The sequence below is a fragment of the Coenobita brevimanus genome, chromosome 16 (genome assembly GCF_032717465.1).
Source record: "Coenobita brevimanus isolate Jiangsu-jjx chromosome 16, ASM3271746v2, whole genome shotgun sequence".
NCBI lineage: Eukaryota > Metazoa > Arthropoda > Malacostraca > Decapoda > Coenobitidae > Coenobita > Coenobita brevimanus.
Genome location: NC_136969.1, coordinates 10850580 through 10875707, shown reverse-complemented (window position 1 = coordinate 10875707; position 25128 = coordinate 10850580). Strand labels below are relative to the sequence as shown.

The 25128-nt window shown below is 42.3% G+C and overlaps 1 protein-coding gene across 1 annotated transcript; it reads left to right on the top strand.

Moving 5' to 3' along the window:
- Positions 1-3148: 3148 nt before the first annotated feature.
- Positions 3149-24193, top strand: LOC145390963 (uncharacterized). Its single transcript, XM_080265700.1, has 9 exons — positions 3149-3271; positions 4498-4646; positions 5588-5716; positions 5983-6126; positions 6318-6408; positions 6762-7046; positions 8718-9191; positions 16683-16820; positions 24080-24193. Exons 1-9 carry the CDS (start codon positions 3149-3151, stop codon positions 24191-24193), a joined length of 1647 nt encoding a protein of 548 aa, XP_080121826.1.
- Positions 24194-25128: the final 935 nt, after the last annotated feature.

The window sequence follows — 25128 nt, the reverse complement described above, 5'->3', positions numbered from 1 at the left end:
TATTACTAATTACTTACATTATTATTAACATTTTCTATTCTATTTTCAATATTTACCCTTCTATTTTACTTACACTATGTTATTCACTGTCACTTTCAGTAAGATAAAACTATAATACACTGTTCAATCATATGTACTGAACATCCATTGCATTCACCTGCTATTTACACATTATTTACACATTATTTCCAAATTATTCTGCTTTCACACCTGCACTGTTAGAACTGCTTCTGGCTGTGGTAATCGAAGAAGCAGGTAACACAGAGGGGAACCTGGCACTCAGCGCACTGCCAAGAGGTGCGTTTGTGCTCAGGTGTGCGGCGGGTGGTATGTGCACATACCTGACACCTGCGAATCGCAGCCTTCCTTTTCCCTGTGGCAGGCATAAGCTCAAGTCTGTGCCGATCCATATACGCCCTCTGCTCAAGTCGGTCGGGAAGTGTTACTGGATGGCGCCTTGGAGTTGCTGCTGTCACCCTACCATATCTTTCCAGCAGCTGCTGGACACAAGTCCTGGCGAACAACCTCAGGGAGAAGGACTTGGATGGCTTGACCTTCATCTTGTACAGAATGAAGGCGTTCAACATCGTCATATCTATGAGATGCAGAAAAACTTTCCTGTACCACCTAGTATTCTTCCTGAGGCAGTCAATCTCACCAATCATCATGTCGGACTTGTCCACCAGCCGCATGTTGATATTATAGTCCAGCACAGCATCAGGTTTCATCACAGGTTCGCCTGTCCTACGGTCGACCTTCCCACTGTCTCTCATCTCCCCCTTATGTACGGTGGTGAGCATGTGCACGACCCTCTTGCCATGCCACCGTATTGCCAGCATCTTCTCAGACTTGCGTAGGTGCACGTCTCCTCGCTGCGAGGTTCCTGCCTCTGGGAATTTGGGGAAGTGGGCACGATTACTTTTCACAGTGCCGCAGGAGCCAATGCCGTGCTCAGAAAGGTATTTGGCAAGTTTCGGTGCTGTATAGTAGTTGTCTGTATACAGCACATGATTCCCACCAAAATACTTTTCTAGGAGCACTTTCACTACACAGCCTGAGAAGAAAAGGGGGTGTGTTTTATCCAGATCGACAGTGCTGGCTGAATATATGACGAAGTCAAGGATGTACCCCGTCTTACAGTCGCACAGTACAAAGAACTTAATTCCAAAGCGATGGCGTTTGCTTGGAATGTACTGAACAAACCGAAGACGTCCTCTGAACAAAACCAAGGATTCGTCAATGACAACCTTCTGAAAGGGGTGGAAGAATGACATAAACTTTTCCTTCATTCTGCTCAGAATCTCCCGGATCTTCGAGAGTGGGTCGGTTTGGGAAGGTATATCGTTGTCAGCAAAGTGCAGGTTTCCCATGATGTTCCGGAAGCGATCTCTGGCCATGTACTTATTGAAGGTGGGTGAGAGTAGTAAGGGGTCCATGGAGCAGTATTCTTCCAACTCATGCTTCTTGGAGTGTGGCATGAGAAGCATGAGGGCAAAGAACACATACAGCTCCTGCACTCCCAGCATGGACCACTGTTGCATCTTGGCTGCACCTGTACCACTTGCAGCATGTTGTGATTCATACCTGTTGGTCTCATCACATATGTGCTGCATGACTTCGTCATCTAGGAAGGCCAAAAGGTAGTCGACACACTCAGCATTTTCGTCCATAGTGAAGGCAGGCTGAACTCCTGAGGAGCTCTCATCAAACACTAATTTTTCTGGCACAAAATCTGACCCTTCCGTCCACGCGAAGGCGTCCAGGATTCCCTGTCATGGCGGTGTAGGGCGGGTGGTGGTGGTGGTGGTGGAGGTTGGCTGTGAGGCAGATTTATCTCGGTCAAGGTCACTCCCACTGACCCTAGGTTGCCGGACAGCACTAGCAGCCCTTACCCTACTAGCTACACTACTTTTCACTCTCCTTGATTTACCTCTACCTCTACGGCCTGCCTTCACTGTTGATGCTGATGGTGACTCCGACGACGAAGACTTCGGAGATAACTCAGCCGACGATGATGAAGAAATGAGTGAAGTGGGGCTTGGGGAACGGGGAGGCGAATGCACTCGTGACTCATGGAGGGCTGGGTCACGTGGGGGCATTGTTCTGGGGCTAACACGCCGCCTTTTCACTCCCTTCCCAAATTTCTGTCCTTGCTGCACTAAAGGCTCCTTTCCCTTGGAGCTAGACACTAATTCTGACACTGAAGCACTCGTTGTAGCTGTTTCTGGCACGATAACCTCACCCGGCTCATCACAAGATTCACCCGAATTGTCAAAGTCACTGTCCATCATAACCATGGACAATTCCGCCAGTTCACGTGCCACTGCAGAGTCACTAAGGCCTTTCCTGCTTGCCTCACTACTTTTCTTAGGAGTAGAGGTCACGGGGCCCTTTGCAATGGGCGCAGAAGCGGCAGGAATGGCGGGGCGCAAGTGCGACATTGTTTCTCTACAGCGGAGGACAAGGAACTAAATGCCGCGGCTTATCTGAGAAGGGAAGGGTTGACAATGACACTTAGGCTGACTGCTGCTAACTTATATGCTAATCTTTTATAGGTAGAAAATCTCGGCAATACATCAAGAAATAGGTAGTTCCAGGTGAATGTAAATGTCACTTAGGCTTCTCCCTTCCTTTCTGATATATATTTTTATTACAGACATCGATTACGAGGCATAATTCAAAGGGGAAATTACCGTGATAATGTAGCGAATGAATGCACGTGAGGTTTTGTCAGGTGATAATTAGCCAATTCCTGGTGTATAACACTATCATTTACCTTTTATTTTTTTGGTATATATTATTTTGTATCAGTATAGGGCATAGGGCTTATTTCAATGGATGAAATCTGTGGAAAAATCCGGGGGAAATTTGCGTAGCGCAGCGCGTCGTGGGAGGTGAGAGGACAGGGTAATGGAGGGCAGGTAGGGAGGGGAGTCACGAAGGGGATAAAATCGCTAAATTGTCAACAATGGATGGGAGTACAGATGAGATTTGGAGTGCTGACTAGTGTTGGACATTGGCAGTACTGATAGATGATACAAGCCACCACTTGAGAGCCCGGGATAATTCAAAATAACATAGAATCACAAAAGTGACGCCCCGCGGTTAAGGGGTTAAACAAATTATCTTTTTTTTTTTTTTTTCGGAAATGGCCAATTCTGTGGGTGAAACGCATACAGCCTTAAAGAGTCTGCTGTCAGCTGAACCGTGTGATCACTCTTCTGTGTTCCTGGTTAATGATGATGAATTCAGAGTTGCTACCCTCCTTAAGGTAAGCCAACCCATAGTAAGATCATCATCACCATCAAAAGTCATCATTACCATCATTTTTTCTAAAGCCAGACGACATCTTTCAGGCTGGGAATTATATATTTGTGTTGGAGCTTCGTAGCCCCCATTCATATATATGTAACTCTTTAATCTTGTAATAGATGAGTCTTGAGTTTTGGTTAAAGTTATTTTGGTGATTGAAGAGCAGGAGGAACTAAAGATGAATACAGGGAGTTGATCTTGATTTATTATCTTCAGAGAAAATCTAAGTTGAGCAGCGTATGTATTATATAGGGACTTAATATACTAACTAAGTCTAGTTGGACCCCTCTTCTTATTCGCTCTCTCCACTACCTGCCGGTTCTATGGCCAGTCCCATTCTGAGCTCAGATTCCTACATTCTCGTTTAGCAAGGGCCGTGTCATGCGTGCTATACTGTTGTTGAAATGTTCTAGAAGCCTGTGTGTGTGTATGTGTGTGTATGGTCACGAGGTGCTGTTCGTGGGCTATTTTGCTGGTGAGAGGGATTCTGGAGAGGTGCTAACGTCATTTCCTTTTGGCCCCTAGGTTTGACATAGACCTAACCTCTAGACTATAGATGTATGTTGCTAGCTATTATGTATTAAGATATTTTAGAGTCCTCACATTGTACGGTTTATTATTTCTGATTACCGTCTGCCCCTACCTTGGCTGAAAGTAAGTCGAGATGCAAGACTTTACCTCAGACGAAGATCTGTAAGTCGAGATGCAAGACTTTACCTCAGACGAAGATCTGTAAGTCGAGATGCAAGACTTTACCTCAGACGAAGATCTGTTGTCTAGTGCAAAAGTGACAAGTCGAAGCTTTGTTAGACTGTAGAGCATCACTGTCATCATCAACTGCCACTCAGGAAAATATCCAAGCTTCGACCTACCATTCTAACACCTGCATGTTTACCTTCACTGGACAAAAATCTTTAATCTCTTTCAGCTCTAATGACGGCCAAATGTAGCCAGTTTAGAGGATATGTTTAACCGATAAATAAGGAGATTAATTTCTACTTGATCACTAAAGCTCTTGTAACCAAGACATAGCATTTAAGTCGTGAGAGTGACCTAATTTTACCAGGTCGATTACAGACAACGGATCTTTGATGTGAAGTCCTTTCCACAGTTTTCCACCATTTACGGATAGGTTTATAGGATGTACAGAATGTAAGACTCGCGACTATATTTACCTATTATCAGGAATTTGATGAGCGACACGCACTTCGGGGTGTGAGTATGTTCCACGTGGACTTGAAGGACACAGACCTCAACTTAACATACTCGCATCTCTCACAGGCAGTCGGTGAGGAGCGACGTGTGAGTATCAGCATAGAGGAAAATTTGGTTGGGTGATATAATAAGGCAGAATAGAGTGGCAGATAATGCTATTTGACTATTTCAGTACAACTTGATTCCTTAGATTATGTATCCAGACTCTTTTATTTACAAGCACAGCCATTCTTAGAGGACAAATTGTCACATGCACTTTCACCTACACCCATGGGTGTAACATTGGTTGGGGATGGTATCTTTTCTAATGGACGTTATGTTTCTCAACTTTAGGAACCAGTTTCCCTCCGGGACCCATAAGACTAGGCTTGACAATGTATAGTAAGTCGTCCACTCTTTTCAGGCATGTGCATGTCTGCCACAGCAATTCATTTATGTTTCTTCCTGCTTCTTGAAGAGTCGTGGTGCGTGACGGTGGGGGTGGTTAGCGACGAACCAGTCTTCCTTTCTGCCTTCGCTGAGTCCTCCTTCAAGAGTTACCTCCTGCTGGTGCAGACAACGAGGCTGCACGCTTTCACCAGCCTCTCTCTTCACCGCCTCCATACCTTCCATCACCTTCACAAGACTTTATCACGCACCAAGGATTTACTTGCAGTTGTCGATGATGCTTCACCATCTTTAAAGTAAGGATATCTCGTATTTAGACCAGAGCCCCCATTCTCGTTAGCCTAAGAAGCTTTCTCGCACCTCTTTGTAAACAATATTTGCTATACACATAATGAGATGTGGCATATGAAGTGGTGCAGTATGAGGTGTTGCAGTATTAGGTATGGCAATATGGTGTGTGGTAGTATGGGGTGTGGCAGTATGGGGTGTGGTTTTATGGGGTGTGGCAGTATGGGGTGTGGTAATGTGAAGATAGTGTGAGGTGTGGCAGTGCGGAGTACTGTATTGCAGTTCAGGTTGCAGTAATAAATATTTGCTAAGAAAGCTTAAAGTTATCCCTATCAACTTTACAAAAGTTACTTTTCTACTTCCTTACATATCCCACAACTCACAGTGTCACCGTGTACGCTTTGCTGCCCTTCACCCAGTCAGGAGACAAGCCTGCGTTGGTGGCCAAGTGGTCTGCTGCTCGTGGTCTGGTTCTTACTTCACCCCCACACCTCTACCCTCAGAAATTTTTGAGGTACGTACTATCGGAGACAAAATTTTCTCTAATGTATCATCTCCTCTACTTGTTTCTTCCCTTTGCTGGCTAATATTCCTGAGAGATGCTGGGTATGTTCTCTGTTCATCGATGATTTTCTTTTTATATGATGCATCAGGGAGGAAAGTTTGCTCTGATTGTACAAACAACAAATAAAGAATGGAGGATTAAATTAATACCTATCAACCGCATGAAGGCCATTATAGCAGACAAGTAATATATGTTTTCCAGTCTCTCCCTCTAAGGTTCCTCCACCGGCCCAACATTATGGTGACATCTGAACAGTTCCCAATGGTAGAGGTAGTGATGGTGGATGACCCTAAGGCACCTGGAAGCAAGCGACTTAACGTCACTAGGCCAATGGAGAATGCTATGCGCTTCATATCCAGGCAAATGAACTTCACATAAGATATTCTTTTTTACTATATAAGGAGATATAATGAGATAAATAAATTCTCCCTGTATGTATAATGTGTATATATACATGACCTGCACTCATACACTTTACTGCACCTTCACACTGTGGTGCTGACCATGTCCAGAGACAAATCTTCTAATCCACAACTCTCTGCTGTACCAGGTACATCTATGTAACACCCAGCGATCGTTCCTGGGGCAGCAGACAACCTGATGGGATGTACAATGGAATGATAGGTCAGCTTCTGAGAGAGGTCAGTAGTGAAATAGTTTGGGTCACTTTTCCTTTACAATGTTTGCCGAATGTGCATTTGTTTGAGACTCAATATTCTTTAGAATCATTTCCTCTAAGAAATCACTAGTTATTGACGTCTACAAGGCCAAAGAATGATACAGGAAACTATAACAATATTTAGTTAATATGATCGTTGTACACACACACACACACACACACACACACACACACACACACACACACACACACACACACACACACACACACACACCAAAACTTCAAGTAGATCATATTTCATCATCCACTGCGTGCCCAACGGACTTAATCTCATGTTTTAGGCTGTCCAATACCTGCCAAACTTTTCCCCCTCAGGAGGTTGAAATAGCCATAGGTCCATTCGGCCTTAACCATGAACGGTATGTGCTGACGGACTACTCCCCCTACATCACACAAGTTGAATACAAGATTTTCGTTGCCCGAGGTCGCCATGAGGTGAACCCATGGGGCTTCCAGCTGCCACTGTCACCTCTGGTAAGGGTGGCCGTGCTGACGGCGCTGCTGGGGGTCCTGGCTGTCATGCTACTCCTGCCTTTCTGCCTTCCTTATCAAACGCAGGATCCATCCGGACGAGAGACCAACAGCTTCAACTGCGTCCAGGTCCTCCTGCAGGAAGGTAACAGTAATGTCATTATCTATAAGTATGCAATTAGAAATATTTGCCTTTATAAGAACTACGCAAATATTTTTAACCTGATCGCAGAATAGCAAGATGTCTGGTAAAGCTAGAATTTACAGGGGAGAGGAAGCATTGTTATGTATTGAAATACATTAGCTGCCAGGAGAAATCATTCATTTTTTTTTAGTTCAAAATTTTAACTCCTACGCAAAGGATGAAGTGGATGAAAACACAGACCTAATGTACAGTATTTCTTCCATCACAAACAAATGTGGCACTAAAACCAACTTCATTATCTCAAGCAGTCGTGAAACAAACGACTGGGTGGAGGTGATCGGAGCGTGTCATGCTGGGAGTGTGGATCTATCTATCTATCCATTTCCAGACGCCTTAATTCCGTAAGGGGTGGCCACAAACAAATCGCCTCCATGTCGCCCTGTCTCCCGCCATTTCAATGCCCTGGTCCCAATTCACACACCCCTCTCTCATATACCTATCCACTCCATCCCTCCATCTCATCCTTGGCCTTGCCCTCCCTCTCCCCCCCTCCACCTCACTCACATACACTCTCCTCGTCAGTCTCTCACTCTCCATCCTCTCCACATGGCCAAACCACCTCAATGTGTTTTTCCTGACGCTTCCTATCACATCCACATCCACACCACAACGATCCTTCACTTCCTCATTTGTCTGTCTCTCCATATGACTCTACAGGCTCCTCTCAAATAACTCATTTCCACAGCTCTCACTCTTGACTTCTGTCCCTCCAACAAGGTCCAAGCTTCACTTCCATACAGTACGTTAGAGTTGGTATCACAATACTGTCATGTAGTAACTTTTTCACTTCCATGCTCACTTCTCTGTTTCATATCACTGCTTTCATGGAACTTTCTTCCTTGTTGTACCCTTTCAAGCACTTCACCCTCTAAACTTCCATCCTTGCTCATCGCACTACCCAAGTACTTAAACGCACCCACATTTTCCATTTCCTCCTCATCCAACCTCACTGTACATTAACTGACTTCGTCTCTCTCTTGAAGACCATAACTTTACTCTTCCCTACATTCACCTTTAGATTCCTTTTCTTACATACTCTCCCAAATCATACACCAAGCTTTGCAGCTCCCCTTCGTCTTCACTTAACAACACAGTATCACCTGCAAACAACAGTACAGGGAGTTTCCAAACACTGCCCTCTCTCACTAGGGCTGCTCCAACATCCACTGCCCTATCTTGTATTTCTTTTATAACCCCATCCATATACAGATTGAACAACCATGGAGACATGACGCATCCCTGTTTCAATCCAACCTTCAAATAGAAAAATTCACTTAGTTCACTATCCACACCCACTGCAGCCTTAGCACCCTCATACATACTCTTCACGGCATTCAACAATTTCCCATCTACTCCATATATTCTTAATACTTTCCACAATCCTTGTCTATCCACCCTGTCATATGCATTCCCCAAATCCATGAAGGCTACATACAACTTCTTTCTCTTCTCTAGAAACTTTTCCACTAAAGATCTAAGAATTAATATCTGATCTACACAACCTCTTCCCTCCCTAAAACCTCCCTGTTCTTCTCCAACTAATTCCTCGGTTATTTCCCTAACTCTGTCAGTAAGAGTCCTACCATGGTGTATAGACGTCCAAAGCACGGAATGCAGTGGCAGTGGCTAAGGCTGAGGCTTGTCGTGATATGTATGAGAAGCTGGAAACACCAGAAGGAGAGAAGAGAATATACAGGATAGCAAGGATTAGGAAAATGTCAACAAAGGATGTAAATCATGTGAAGCAGATGAAGGATGTAAATGGTGTGGTGCTAATCGATGAGATGAAGATACAAGGGAGATGGAAGGAGTACATTGAGGGCCTACTAAATGAGGAGAACCCACGGGATCATCAGGATGATGGAATACCATACCTAGTTTTTACGAGATGTGTAGAGAGAGCAGAAGTGGTGAGAGCACTTAAAAGAATGAAAAACAAGGCAACAGGACCAGATGAGATCCCGGTGGAGGCGTGGAGGGCCCTGGGAGAAGCGGGAGTGGATTTGTTGTGGAGTTTAATGTGCAAGATGGAGAAGCAGGAACAGATACCAGACGAGTGGAAGGAGTGTGTTGGTACCCATCTTCAAGGAGAAAGGAGATGTACAGTCGCCAAACTTTCCACCTGGGCCACCTAACCGCGGGAGGTGGGTAACGGGTGCTGGCACAGTGTAGATGTTTGTTCGTGTGTACGTACATGCTGGACGGAAGTTCGAATCATCAACTCTCTTCGTCCGTAGTAAACCTCAGTCAGAGTCAAAGTTCATCCCATAGATGGCTGGGTACGGAGTTGGGTGGGGAGAAAAATGTCTCAGGAGTAAGGCGGCCCTCCCATCGGCTCAGCCAGTTGCATGAAACTGGTCGCACGGAAAATTGTGTCACAGGTCGCGCTGACCAAGGCCAAATAAATTTGACTATATTACTTTAATAATAAGGTAATGTATATAATATTATCATATGAACATATACTGTTATATGTAATACAATAATATATATTATACTATGCTTATTTGGCCTTGGTCTGTGCAACCTGTGGCACGCAACAATTCCATTTGACCGGTTTCCTGCAACTGGTCGAGCCGGTGGGAGAGCTGCTTAAGGGAGGAAGCTTGGCATTGTGAAGGGTAGGGCAGGAGCCGGACGGGGGGGGGGGGAGGGTGTTACGTTATTCAAATCCGCCAGTGATAATAATTGCCGAACGAGTTTTTGAGATCCATTAGCATTCTACTAAATATTTGCATTCTTAACAACACTAAACATTTTCTTTTCTACGTTTTTACATTTTTACCGTAACATGTTAATGCTCTATATACTGGAATCGCTTCAAGCCTTTCTCTCTCTCACTCTCTCCTTATATCAGTAATTACATTTCATAGGGTTATCACTTGATACCAGTATCAGTATGGGTTGAAGAGCAATGCATTTATCTAACATCTATGTCCAGTTACAAGTTAGATTACCTGCCATATTCACATCATGAATGACACTGACCAATAAGCATTAGGATGATGTTTTGACACTGTTAGCGGTTGCATATTTCCTCGTTGGTAGTACTTCAGGTAGATGTTTTTATGTGTTCTGTGGTGCACCACGAAGAGGTAGGAGGTTAAAATACTGTCACTTCAACAGGCAAAGAGTTTATGCATACTGTTGTCGAATGTGGCTATTATATCAGCTATGATAATGACTTACCGTATCATGATTATTTCGTATGACTACGGTTATAACAGTACACCTTTATAGTCCATTCATCTAACGAATGACTGAATTACACATTACAAGGAAAAATGATTGTGAGCGGTGCCGCTTATGTGTGAGGTCACACATTTACAGGCTCATCGATTATTCACCGAACAACATTATCTCACATTATAGCAAGATGAAGACACCACCTCTCCATCACAGTATTCAAAATCTTCCAGTCATTTTAAGCACAATTTCTATTGATTCATGAATTGCTGGGACATTATTATCACCATTACCTGTGATATTACTTATGTGATCGGAAAATGCACCATAACTAACATGAAATTATCATTACAGGCTGGAACACTGATTTTCTTTTTCTTTTTTTAATCCCACGAACCTAGGCGCTTTAGCGCCCGTCACTGAGGCCCGGGGTGCTAGGATATGTGATGTTGGTTGCTGACTGGCTGCTACTAAGACCTAGGTCATAAGATAAGGGCTTGGTGTTTAATAGGAGAAACCCATCTCTCATAACCACGTCACACGGATCGGCTGGCGGAAGCGTTAACTTCCACGTCATCCACAGTACTGTTTCGCATATTTAATATATATCAACTCTTAAAACAATTGCCGTGTTTGCATCGCAATCACAGTGATCCACGTAATGATTAAGTAATGAGATGCCTAGGTTTTCTATTGTTAACGATAGGACTCATGACTAGCTGACTCAGGAAGTATTCTGCCCCAGCGAATGGGTTTCAACCTCCGACGTCTACAGTTCCTATCTCTCCTACTTAGTTTAAATTAATATCTGTCCATTGAGTAATCCTGTAACGATTAATGACCTAACTTATCTAATCATGTCTTGGATCAAGAATGGTATTTCAATAGCTTTAATCGAGACCGGGCTAGGACTGGCGAAATGAACGAACAGACACCGGTATCTATTTTTCTACCGTAAGGGCCGGTCACACGACGGTTCTTCTCCCCAATATTCAGTAGACAATTTTTAGCCATGGGGTCATTATGTAATAATGAAAAAGAATACGTTTATAAATATGTAATATATGTGAAGATGCGGTCTTTTATATTATTTTACTTATTTTCAATACTCACATTATCCAATACTTTAACCCCTACACCGCGGGCATGTTTACCGATGTTTTGCGTGTGCCGCGGGGTTATTCGGGCTCCGACAGACTCTCAAAAAATATTTGCCAAAAATCAGTTATTAGTCCTAGAATATTAAAATTATATATGCTTATGGCACATACCTTCAGCTTTCTCCTGGAATGTTTGTTGAGCCTTCGTCAGTTACCGTAGGACTTGTGGAGACCTCTGAAGTTGGGTAACGAAGTCTCCACTTTACAGTTCCCGACAACCCGTAATATGATTACAACAGCCAGATATTAACACTATAAATACTACTCTATGATTTTCAAGTAGTTTGGGATCCATACTCCAAAAAAAAACCCACTGTGAAAGCAATGAAAATTATGAGCGCGTCTGACCGCCGCACTTCCGCTAGTTCGCTCTTGGTACTCTGTCATTTATTATTCATAAAACCCCTCACACTTTATATTTCTATAACTACATAACACTTATATATATCTACAGTCTTTATCCATAAGTTTCCTTCAGTAGTATTAGTTTATTGCCACTGTAGGGATTCAATTTCTTTCAGTAAAATACGTAGCATTCACTTTCTCGTCCTGTATACTGGCTTTGAGAGTGAATGTCACTTTCATCTTCACTCTCATAACTCATAGTATTCAGACATGCTATAGTGAAACTTTCACTTTCATTACTCCTAGGGTATATACTCGTATTCTTATAATACTACTCATTTACATTTCTATTTACGTTCTCTATTTTATTTACGTTATTTACATTTCTATTTTATTTACACTGTGTTATGCACTGTCACTTGAAGTAACTTATAAAACTATTTTCCATTGTTCACGTATATTTACATTCATTACTTTCACTTGCTGTTTACACATTATTTACACATTATTTACAATTCCACTTGCACTGTTTTACTCAATAGAAAGATCGTAGTCACTCTTTTATCAATTGTCAGCCCTTTACCTCTTTCCACACGAGGTTTAGTAGGGAGTAAAGGTCACAGGGCCCTTGCATGGGGGTGAAAAAAGGCCCTGAAGTCAGCAAGAGGATGAGCCGTACCTCCTCTTCGGAATCTGAGAGAGAACTGATAGGAGGGCCAGCCCGGGTTGAGGCCTACTTGAGGGTTATTCAGCACTACCAACGTAGCTCTTGAAACAGCTATGTATTTCACTGAAATGATTGGCAGGAAATCTAGACAATATATTATAAATTAGGTAGTTCCAGGTGAATGTAAATATCACTTAGGCTTCTCCCTTCCCTCCTTATATGTATATTTATTACGAAAATAGATTATATGGCATATTTCAAGGGGAAAAAAACAGCGAAAATTAGCGAACGAGTGTACGTGAGGTGTTGTCAGGTGATAATTAGCCAATTCCAGGTGTATGGCACTCTCACTTACCTTATTTTTTTCTTGTATATATTATTTGGTATAAGAATAGGGCATAGGGCTTATTTCAATGGATGAAATCAGTGAAAAATTCCAGGGAAGATTTACTTAAGCGTAGCACGGCCGGGCAGGCGAGAGGATAGTGTAATGGAGGGGGGGTAGGGAGGGGAGTCAAGAACGGGGAGAAATGGCTAAATTGTCAACAATGGATGGGAGTACAGATGAGATTAGTAGTGCTGACTAGTGTTGGACATTGGCAGTACTGATAGATGATACAAGCCCCCACTTGGAAGCCCGGGTGAATTCAAAATAACACAGAATCACAAAAGCGACGCCCCGCGGTATGATCCCTTGCTCCCAAGCGTCACGAAAGTGACGCCCCGCGGTTAAGGGGTTAAAGAAGTTCCTTTGAAATTCTATCGGCTAAAAATTGTCGACTGAATATTGGGATGAACTCTAACTGAGGTTCACTACGGAAGACGAGAGTTGATGATCCGAACTTTCGTCGAGCATGTACACACGAACAAACAGATACACTGTTGCCAGCACCCGTTACCCACCTCTCGCTGCTGGGTGGCCCAGGTGGAAAGTTTGGCGACTGTACAAGAGTGTGGGAATTATCGTGGAATTAAACTGCTATCACACACAATGAAAGTTTGGGAAAGGATACTAGATGAGAGACTGAGGCTGGAGGTGGAGGTGGCCAAAGGCCAGGTTGCTTTTATGCCGGGAAGAGGAACAACGAACCCAATATTCATGGCAGAAAAGTAGAGAGAAAAACAGAAAGAACTACATATGGTATTTATAGATCAAGAGAAGGCCTACGATAGGATACCGCGACAGGAGTTGTGGAGATATTTGAGAGAGAAAAAGTACCGAAAAAATATGTAAGACTGGTAAGGGAAATGTACAGGAATGTTAAGACACGAGTAAGGAGTGGAGCAGGCATGACGGACAGTTTTGGAGTGGAGGTTGGGCTGCATCTGGGCTCTGCGCTGAGCCCCTTCCTTTTCAACATCGTTTTCGACGTGTTGACAGAGGATGTAAGAATGGGGACACCGTGGGACATGATGTATGCCGATGATGTGGTTTTGGTGAGTGAGTTAAAAGAAGGGATAGAGCGCAGACTGGATGAGTGGAGTTTAGCACAGGAGAGTAGAGGAATGAAAATAAGTAGAACAAAGACAGAAAATAGGATGTGTACAGAGCAGGTGCACGATAGACTTGAAAGTATTAGGCTGGATGGTGTGGAGCTGAAGAGGGTGGATGCATTTAAATACCTGGGATCCACCCTATCAGCAGAAGATAGTGAAGATAAGGAAATAATCGGAAGAATCCAAGCAGGATGGAGAAGTTGGAAAGACGTATCAGGAGTATTGTGCGACAGGAGAATGCCAGTGAAATTCAAGGGGAGGGTGTACAAAAAATGGTAAGACAAGCAATGACGTACGGGGCAGAAGCACTACCTGTGAAGAAAGGAAACGAGAGGAGGATGGAAGTAGCGGAAATGAGGATGTTGCGATGGATGTGTGGCGTGACAAGGGAGGACAGAATCAGCAATGCAAGGATCAGAGGAACAGTGAAGGTGGTGGAGGTTTCGAATAAGACACAAAAGGCAAGACTCAGATGGTACGGGCATGTCATGAGGAGCATTGGACAAATTGATAACAGGAGAGCACTGGAAATGGAAGAACAGGGAAGGAGAAGGAGAGGAAGACCCAATATAAGGTGGAAAGATTGCATAGTGGCGGATGTGAGAGAGAAGGGTATGGATACCAACATGGCAGGCGATAAAGGCAGGTGGAAGAGGCTCATCAAGAACAGCAACCTCATATAAAGATGGGTAAATAAAGCTGACGAAGAAGACTGTCAATAAGTATCCTACCATATACTTTTCCTATTACACTAAGAAGACAAATGCCTTTATGATTACCACATACTTCTTTTTCCCCATTTCCTGTGTACAGGGGAATAATTATACCTGACTTCCAATCATCCGGGAGTCTACTTTCCTCCCAGGCTAATCTGCACTTCTTCCACATCCATTCTACTGCTAGCTCTCCCCCATGCTTCAGCATTTCACCACACACTCCATCACATCCTGGGATTTTCCCCATTTTAACTTTCTTCATTGCTTCTACAACTTCCATCCTACTGATTTCTTCCTCTCTTCTCACATCCCTCCGTCTCCCAGCCATTCCCCAGCGACTTACACTCGCATTACTTTCATTCTCTCTGTTCAACAATTCGTTAAAGTGCTCTCTCCATCTACTCACTTTTTCTCCCTTCACCACTAGTAATCTACCATTTTTATCTTTCACTTCCCAACTAACTTGTTTGGCACCCTGTCTAACTCTCTTTACCTCTTTCTAGAACATTTTCTTACATCCCCTCCATTTTACACTGAAATTTCTTCCATATTTCTCATCCACTATCTTCTTACTCTCTCATACAAATATTTTCACCTCTCTAATCCTCTCCACATACAACTCTCTCTTCCGTCTCTCAATTTCTTCCACACCCCTGTTTCTCATCCATTCATTATATGCTTTCTTCTTTTGTGCAACAGCTTCTCTCACCTCTTCATTCCACCATGCTGTTCCCTGCACCCCCTTTCGTCTTCTCTTCACCCCACACACCACCTCACATGCTGCACAGATTTCTTTTGTGAATATCATGCACACACCTTCCACGTCCCCCGTATGCTCCAATCCATATTTACCCAATCACTCCTCCACTTCCTTCTTATATTCTGCCCTTTTTCCATCCTCTTGTAACCTTTCCACTCACCTTGTATGAGCTACTTCCTTCTGTCCTTCCCTTCTTCTATTTCTCCATTTCGTTTGGACACTGATTCTGACCACCACTAAGTGGTGGTCAGAGAGTCCACTCCCCCAACCTCTATATACTCTTGCATCCATTACACACTTTTTCATCCTGTCATTCACACATACGTAATCAATCATTGCTTTCCGTTCATTCAGTTCACCATTGACCCTTCTCATCACTCGCTATCACCAACCCCCTTCCGGCACAAATGTCCGTTAAAGCACTAGCATTCTCTTCCATCTCTGCAGACACACCCCACACACCAATTACTCCATCCACCTTCACATTCCCTACTTTTCCATTCATATCTTCGGTAAAAAACACTCTCTCATTCCTTTCAAGCTTATCCATGCACACTTCCACATTTGTCCAGAACTCTTCTTTCATTCTGCTTGCACGATCTTGCATTGGTGCATACACCCACACAATCGCCCACAATTGTAGTTCAACTCTCAATCTTACCCATACAATCCTTGAGCCAACTGATCCATACTCTCTTATATTCTCCTTCCATCTGCTACTCACAAAAATACATAGTCCTTTTGCCCTCTCATTCTCACATCCTCCTGCTCACATACCCCATCCATACTCCCATTCTCTCAAACTCTCACCTTTTCCATTTAGTTTCAGTTAATCCACATACATCCACTTTCACACCCTCAGGCACCTGGATAATCTCTCACCTCATCATTCGCACCCCTTACACTCCATGTAGCTATTCGTACCATGTCCTTTGTTCGGTCCTTAGTCATCACCCACTGGTCAGTCCTGGTCCGAGGCTTCTAGTTCGTATTTTTAGTTAGTTGTTTTCCGGGGAGGGGCACTAACCCTCAGCCAACCCACTTGTTGTCACGTAGGGAACACGTGTTGGTTGGTTATAAGCTTACCACCCAGCGTTGTAAATGCTTTCCTGGTTTACAGGAAAACAATTGGTTTGCCACTCAACGTAGAGTTAGCTTAAAAAAGAGCAACTCTCCACTAACTGGTTGGATGATGGGCACCGGCACCTACCACATTTGTGCTGACACAGAGCTACGTCGGCAACCTCATGTCCCCTCTGGCAGTCAGATACATAGACCAACCCTACCAGAGTCTTGGGGACATCCTTGGTGATACTAGCATTAATATCATCCTTGTGGGAAGGACCCTGAATATTCCTTATTATCAGGTGAGTCTGATGGAACAAAAATACAACCTCATCATCATGCTTATCATCATTATCATTACAACCATATATCCCACAAAATCATGGTATGCACACATGTACTTATTATGTTCCGAACACTTTCCTAATACTTCTCTAGTACTTTTCTAACATTCCTAACACTTTCCTAACATTTCCCCAGGAATATAAGCTCCACAGAAACAGCAATTTGTCCCTGTTTTTTTATATACAGTAATCCCTCTACTATCCGATGTAACAGAGCCAAAGGGATGTCTGGAAAGTGGTCCCGTCCGGACAGTGGGCCCCTTGCTCCTGGACTGGTACTTAAGGACCCTAACTCAGCCTAACTTTCAACGCCACCTAAATACTTCCTAACGGACATGCATAGCACCTATTTAAACCTATTTAAGGCCCTATTCACACAAATAATGGACATAAAGCAGGAAATAAATGAAAAGGAATCAAAGAATGAGGAATTATAAATGACTGTTCTTCAGCCAGGGTACTTACAGCACGTCTGTGGCTGCCTTCTCTAAGGATTTGGCAGTGGTGAAATGCTCTTGAAGCACGTACAGTAATCAAGTTTGTGCTGCACTTAATTCTTTGCACTGTGAGTTATAATTGTTTAACACTGCACATTGTTCTTAACTGCAACACGCCAGTTTCAACCGTCAGTTTCAACCGCCAATTTGCACTCCACAGTTGATTCTTTGCACTCTAAGTTCTAATTTCTTAATACTGCACAACGCTGTAAATTCCCGTGTGGTCTAGTGGCGAGGTATTGCAGTTTATTCACTGTTTATTCACCAAAAATGAGCACATGTGGCTTCCATTGCGAAAAGCATCTACTCACGATCGAAGTTAGGCAGTAACTGTTGATGACGGGGAAACAGAGTTGCCAGATCGCAATGGCCACATTACCAAACTCCTCAATCTTCATTACTAAATTTAACTTTTCATTACCAAACTCATTAAGCTAGCATTTATTCTTCACTAATTATTTATACAAGTGGAAATACATGTAATCACTCTCCTTATAATTAACAGCATGTTGATTATTTTCACGCTATATAGGCTAGCAGTTTAATCAGAGAGTGCAAACAATCCACCATCTCCATCCTGTGTATCCTCAAACATGTGAAAAATCCGTTTGATAATGCATTATTCTGATTCATTACCAAACGAATTTTTCATTACCAAACTGGCCCACATTTGTTAATGAAAAATACCAAATGGCAACAAGGGGGGGAGGGGGCAGGAAGGAAGGGGTGAAGGGGCCATTGTGTAAATCAGCTGTTCGGCGCTGTGCAACATTTTCAAGTTACGGATGGGAAAAAATTTGGATTTTGGGGGTATGTTTTCTTTTTTTGGCCATTTTGGGGTTCCAAAGGTCCAGGCCCACAATGTCCGGTAAGTGGGATGTCCGGAAAGTGGGAATCCAGATAGTACGGGGATTACTGTATATGAAAATGAATGAAACCCTCAGACACTTATGGATCTATTAACCCCTTCGCACACAGATAAGTTTCATAAGTTTTCTGGGCTATGACGCGCGGGCTTTTCTCTCCTCCCTCCCTGGCTGCTGTATGTTCCAAAAATGTATATTCTCGGCTTATTTTCACCCCCTAAACATATATATTTGGCCACAAAACCCACATATTCCTATTCGTCGATGTTTGTTCTACACGCTAAGCAAAAAAACAAAACACACTATACATACATTAGGGACCTAGGAATAAACATTCAGGATCATAGATTTCACTTCCCAACATCGTAAGTCAAATGTTTACTAATCAATCTGTACATGGTATACCAACAGTCGAAGGAGAATTTTATTAGCCTTCAAGGGGGGTGGGGTCTCAGTTTGATACGAGGTATGTTCTTCAAGTAATAGGCAAAAAAGTAAAATCCATTTTCAACAGAAAAAATCTTTTTTATTCGGGGAGGGTTTGCGAAGTACTTTTCTAGGCACCGTTATGTTTTTATTTCATCACCCTATGTACAGTTTCATTCTCTTTCATGTCAGTAAAGAACAGTGATCCTAGGCCTCATAGTTTTCGAGAAAAATTAAAAAAAACTACGGCGTGATTTGCCGCGCACTGACCCACTGTCAGCCGTGCTTACTTATGTTATTTACCTGTAGGACGCTAACACTTTTTATGCTTGCTAGCTACACTTTCCATGGTTTTATACCAACAACTATTTTATATAATTATTTCTGTTTACTTGTTAGTCCTCTCAGAAACCACACATGAACACTAAATCTGTTGCTATTAACTGAAACTGAAGCTGTGCTTATTTCCCTGTCCTTTGTGTTGAGGTAGATAACAATATATATGTATATGTAAATATACTGACATAAATAGAGGTAAACAGATAAATAAAACAAGAATATCACGTACTTCTCCAGTGGTGATAATCTTCCTGCAGGACCAGATCAATTGGGAGGTGAGGAGTTTTTTACTATATGTGTATGTGTGTGTGTGTGTGTGTGTGTGTATTCTTACCTAATTGTTCTTACCTAATTGTATATTTACAGGAATGAGTCAAGCTCATACTGTCCCGTGTCTTAAACCATATTTATCATACATATCCTTAAAATTGTGAATTGTTTTGACACACATTATTTCATTTGGTAGTGCATTCCACTGATCAATTGCTCTATTTGGGAAACTAAATTTCCTTACGTCTTTATCACCTCTCTTCTTATGCGTTTTTTTGCAATGTCCTCTTGCTGACGCTTCCCCATAGGCTAAGTAATCATTTGTCTATTTTCTCCTTCCCTGATATGAATTTATATAGCATAATCATGTCACCTCTTTTCCTTCTCGCCTGTAGTGTTGGTAGATTCAGGTTATTTAGTCTTTCTTCGTAGCTTAGATCCCTTAAGTTTGGTACCCATATTGTAGCGGCCCTTTGAACTTTTTCAATCTTGTCTGTGTTTTTTGAGATGAGGACTCCCGACTACTGATGCATACTCCAGGGTTGGTCTCATGAATGATGTTTGTATCTTTCTTAGCATGTCTTCATTTATGTACGTGAACGCTATTCTCATATTTGCAAGCAGTGTATACATGTTCCGTACCTTCTCACTGACGTGGTCAGCGGAGATAGTCTGTTACTCATAATCACACCTAGGTCCTTCTCTCTTTCTGATGTGTGTAGGGTTTTATTTCCTAACGTATAATCCCAAACAGGTCTTTTTCCACTTTTACCAAACTTGATTACATCACACTTGTCCACATTGAATTCCATTTACCATGTATTACTCCATTCATGAAGTTTATTTAAGTGTTCTTGTAGCTCTTTACAAGAGTCTGTGTTAGTAATTCTCCTTTGTATTTTTGCATCATCCGCAAACATATTTAGATAGCTTTCATTTCCAGTGTTACTGTCTATATCATTTATATACACTAAAAACATGATTGGTGCCAGCACTGAGCCCTGTGGTACTCCACTAGTTACATCTTTCCATGATGAGTAATTTCCCCTTCGTACTGTTCTCATTTCTCTCCTAATAAGAAAATCTTGCATCCAACAATATAGTTTGCCTCGAATTCCTCCTTGATGGTAGTTTCCATAAAAGTCTTTGATGTGGTACTGTGTCAAATGCTTTCTTGAAATCTAAATAGATACTGTCCACCCATCCTTCTCTTTCCTGTAATGTGTCTGTTTCTCTGTCATGGTAGCTCAACAGATTAGTAACACATGATTTTCCTTTTCTGAAACCAAACTGTCTTTCTGTTATCATATTGTGTTCTTCTAGATGATTTACCCAAGCTTTTCTTATAAGCTTTTTTAATACCTTGCTTACAACACTGGTTAGTGATACTGGTCTGTAGTTGAGTGGATTTTGACAATTCACTTTCTTGAATAAGGGAACAATGTTTGCTTTCTTCCAAATATCAGGTAGTTTACCTTGACTCAAGGATTTCTTGAAAATTAAAAATAATGATTTACTTAACTCCTTTGCACATTGTCGTAGTACCCAACATGAAAATTCATCAGGGCCATTTGTTTTTCCTTTGTCTAATTTACTTAGCTCCTCCTGTATTACTTTTTCTGATGTTTGTATATCTGGTAGTATGTGTGGGCACGCATGTTCCACATAATCCCTCTCAAAATTTTTTTCCTTTGTAAAAACTGATTGGAATTTTTTGTTTAGTGCTTCACAAATATCCTTCTCTTGTGTATAGGTGATTCCCTCGTCCGTAATGGATTGTATTTTATCTTTTACTTTGGTTTTGCTTCTGATGTACCTGTAAAATAGCTTCAGTTGATCACTACTTTTATTTATGATATCCTCCTCAAACTGTTTTTGAGCTTCCCTCCTTATTCTTGTATAATCGTTTCTTGCCTGTTTGTAATTATTATATGCCCTTTCACTATTGTGTTTTCTGTATCTATTCCACGACAAATCTCTTTTTTCTTCTGATCTTTTACATTCTGTATTGAACCATTTCTTTATTTTCTTTTCTGGTTCTATTTGCTTTGGGATGTACTTCTGGACTCCTATTTCATAAAGTTCACAGAATTTTTTATATATAGCATTTAAATCTTGTCCTCTAAGCTCCTTTCCCCAATCAATTTCTAAGAAGTACTTCTTTAGGTCATGATAGTTTCTATTGTTATAGTTTAGGCTCTTTTTGTAACTTTCATTGCTCTTAACTACAGTAAGTCATATGCTATCCTGAAGTTGCAATTTAGTACTGCATGGTCGCTTTTGCCGAATGGAGGGTGGTATATGAAATTGTCAATATCGTTTTCTTGCCTAGTAAATATGAGATCTAGCACTGAGGGTACATCAAGTCCTCTTTTTCTGGTGCTTTCCCTTACATGTTGCGTTAGGAAAAACTCTTGAACTAGATCCAGAACCTTTGGTCCCAACAGCTTTCTTGGTTTATTATATCTAGAGTATTCCAATTTATATTTGTATTAAAATCTCCAATTGGTATAATTCTTTCCAAAATCTCTTCCATTTTATGTAGTAATGATCTTAAACTCTGAATTGTATTCTCTGCCAGGTCCTCATACTCATCTCTTTCCAATGTGTTTGACTTGGGTGGCTTGTACAAACTGGCTACAATTACTTTCCCTTCAGGTGTATTGATCTCTTCTTCAATCAGTTCTATTTGTGAGGGTATATCTGGTTCTATTTCTTTGACTTTTAGATTTTTCTTTGTTAATAGTATAATTCCTTCTCCCTTTTTTAAGTTCCTATCTCTTCTCCATATATTATATTCCTCCAAGTTTAGGGTGTCATTTGATATCCTTTGTTTAATTTTGTTTCAGTTAGGCATATTATATGTGGTTCATTTTCTCTGACATAATCATTCATCTCTAATAATTTAGATACCATTCCATCCACATTTGAGTACATCAACTTAATCATCTTGTTTATATACTTGTCATGACTTAATTCTACTACCTTCCTCCTTATTATTCCCCCCTGTTTATGTTCCTCTTTCGTACCTGGAATCCTATTACTTTGTAAAAAAGAATGTATTCTTCTCCTCCTCTGATCTTCCCTCATTTTTTATTTTTGCTTCCTCCCTCTTCTCTTTCAGTAATTCCACTTCCTCTTGTGTTAGCCATCTTTTTATCCATACATTTTTGAACTCCCCTTTTTCCATAAGATTTTTTTACATTTTTTAGTATCTCCTCCACGGTGTTTACACTCTGGAAGGTTACCTTTAGGGGTCTTGACTTGCTTCTCTCATATTTCCCTAACCTTTTGTGTTCCTCTATGTCTTTACTACAGATTTCCTCTGATACTTCTTTCAATATGCTCTTTAAATTTGCCATCTTTTTGTCTCTTGAGATCTTGTTTTTTACTTCTTCCTCTTCTATACCAGTGATTACTATAGATTTGTTGATATCTACTGAATCTATAACTAACTTAGGATTGTTTTGGATTATTCTTTTCACTTCCTTTTTAATGTTTTTTTCTTCCACCTTTGTGTGTGTGTGTGTGTGTGTGTGTGTGTGTGTATTTACCTAGTTGTGATATACAGGAAATAAGCTACGCTCGTGGGGTCCCGTCTCTGTTTCTCAATAAGTTAAATTTTGCTTTAAACTCGTTTAAGTTTTAGATTGGACGATCTCTTTGTCCAGGTTATTCTACAGGTCAATACATCTGTAAGGAAAACTATATTTCTTGATAACATTCAAGCAGCTTGGCTTGATTCCGTGTCCTCTTGTTACTCTCTTAATTGAGTTCTCTGTCAATTTTATCTACTCCCATTATGGTCCTGAACACTGCAATCATTTCGCCCCTCTCTCTCCTTTCCTCTAAGGAAGGCAAATCCGGCTTTTCCAGCCTCTCTCTGTACGACAGATCTGCCAGACTAGGGACCATCTTAGTTGTGCTTTGTATTCTCTCAATCTTGTTTATATCTTTCTTTTTGTGTGGGGACCACACTCCTGTTGCATATTCTAACCTAGAGCGGATCATGGCCACTATTAATTTTTTCATCTCCTCATCCATGTAATGAAATACTACTCTTATATTAGTCAAAAGTTTATACATCTCCTACCTGTCTTGTTAATATGTTATTCAAGAGACAAACTATCCTGGACCAGCGCTCCCAAATCTTTCTCTTCTCTCGCTTTTGTGATAGGTTCATTACCCATCAAATAATTTAGGGATGGCCTCTTGGTACTTTTACCCATTTCCAATATTTTACATTTCTTTCCATTGAATTTTTAATTCCCACTTCTGGCTCCAATCATGTATCCTATCCAGATCGTCCTGCAACATTTTACAGTCCTCCTCTACCTCTACCTTCCTCAGGATCTTTGCATCATCAGCAAACAGACTTGCATAACTGTTCACTCCCTCTACCATATCATTAACGTAAGTCAGGAACATTACTGGCGCCAACACAGACCCCTGGGGGACTCCACTTGTTACTTCTCTCCATCAAGACATCCTGTCCTTTATTACTGTCCTCATTTGTCTGTCTCTCAGAAAGTCCCTCATCCATTCCAGGAAGTTTCCCTTCAGTCCTCCTATATGCTCTTGTTTCCACAATAGTCTCTTACGGGGTACCTTGTCGAAGGCCTTTTCCAAATCTAAATACACACAATCCACCCAACTGTCTCTCTCCTGTAGCATGTGTGTGTGTGTGTGTGTGTCTGTATATGTGTGTGCTCCACTAGTGAAGGTATCGCTCGGTATGGTACCAGTCGAAACAATCACCCATGTAAAGCAGCATATGACATACAGGACACATGTTCCTTGTGTCCTTCCTCACCCCCAGCTTGAAGCACAAGGTACACCTGAGACTCTTCTTGTCGGGGATCCTCGCCTGGTGGTGGCCCAGAGTGCGATCCAACCTCACATTGTCGTCAATCACCCAGCGATGCTTGCTTGATACCCTCATGCTCTGTGGTCCTGTCGTGCAGGAACTGCAGGCCAAGGCACGGGTTCTCCCGACGGACCAGCAACTGGAGGTGGTGGTGGTTATGGCACCCCTGATGGGCCTCTTGCAGTTGGTGCTGGTGGTGATGGTGGCACCTGTGATGGCCCTGCCTCTGGTGGTGCTGGTGTGGGGTCTCTTGCAGGCTGTGCTGGTGCTGGTGGTGGCTGGGCTCATCCTGGTGCTGGTGGTTATGCCTGCTGGGTGCCAGGTGATGCTGGTGCTGGCCACTGGGTAGGTAGGTCTGGGGCGTGGTGGAGTGTGTGTCCGGATGCGGGCCAGTCCTCTTTGTGGAAATGCAGACTATCGTAGATGATCTGCTCCACAAATTCCTGGAGAGTTACTTGTGTGCATCTGTACTTCTTATACAAGGCAAACTTGTTGAACAGTGCCATTTGGATGAAGTAGAATGTGATCTTCTTCGTCCACGTGACAGTTCGGCGTTGGATGGGGTAGTACTGGACCATCTGATCAAAATGACCCACCCCACCCACATTACTGTTGTACTCCTCCACAATGATGTGCTTGTGAACGACCTTCTCCACGTAAGTTGTCCGCCCATCATTACCCCACACCTGCCCTTGAACCCTCTTCAGAATGGAGTCTGCGGTGTGGAAGATGGACACCTGTCCACAATGCGCTCGTCCCTCCACAGTACGACTAGCACACTGTCCTTGTGTCTGTACACCATGCAGACAGGGCAGGCTCTTAGTCCTGGCAATGGCCTGCAGCTGGCGTGGTGCTCCTCTAGGCAGCCGTAGGGTCCACAAACGAAAAATCCTGCAGTGAAGAGTCGTTTTCATAGAGCTACAGAAGTGTAATAGTTGTCCACGAACAACTTATAGCCCTGGTCCTTCAACAGTTCCATGAGGCCCAACACGGTGTTCTGG

Coding starts and splice junctions, on each gene's coding strand:
- LOC145390963 (XM_080265700.1), top strand. CDS start 3,149: ATGGCCAATTCTGTGGGTGAAACGCATACAGCCTTAAAGAGTCTGCTG. Junction 4,647..5,587: donor ATAGAGGAAAATTTGGTTGG/GTGATATAATAA, acceptor CACAACTCACAG/TGTCACCGTGTACGCTTTGC. Junction 7,047..8,717: donor ACAGCTTCAACTGCGTCCAG/GTCCTCCTGCAG, acceptor CATGGTGTATAG/ACGTCCAAAGCACGGAATGC.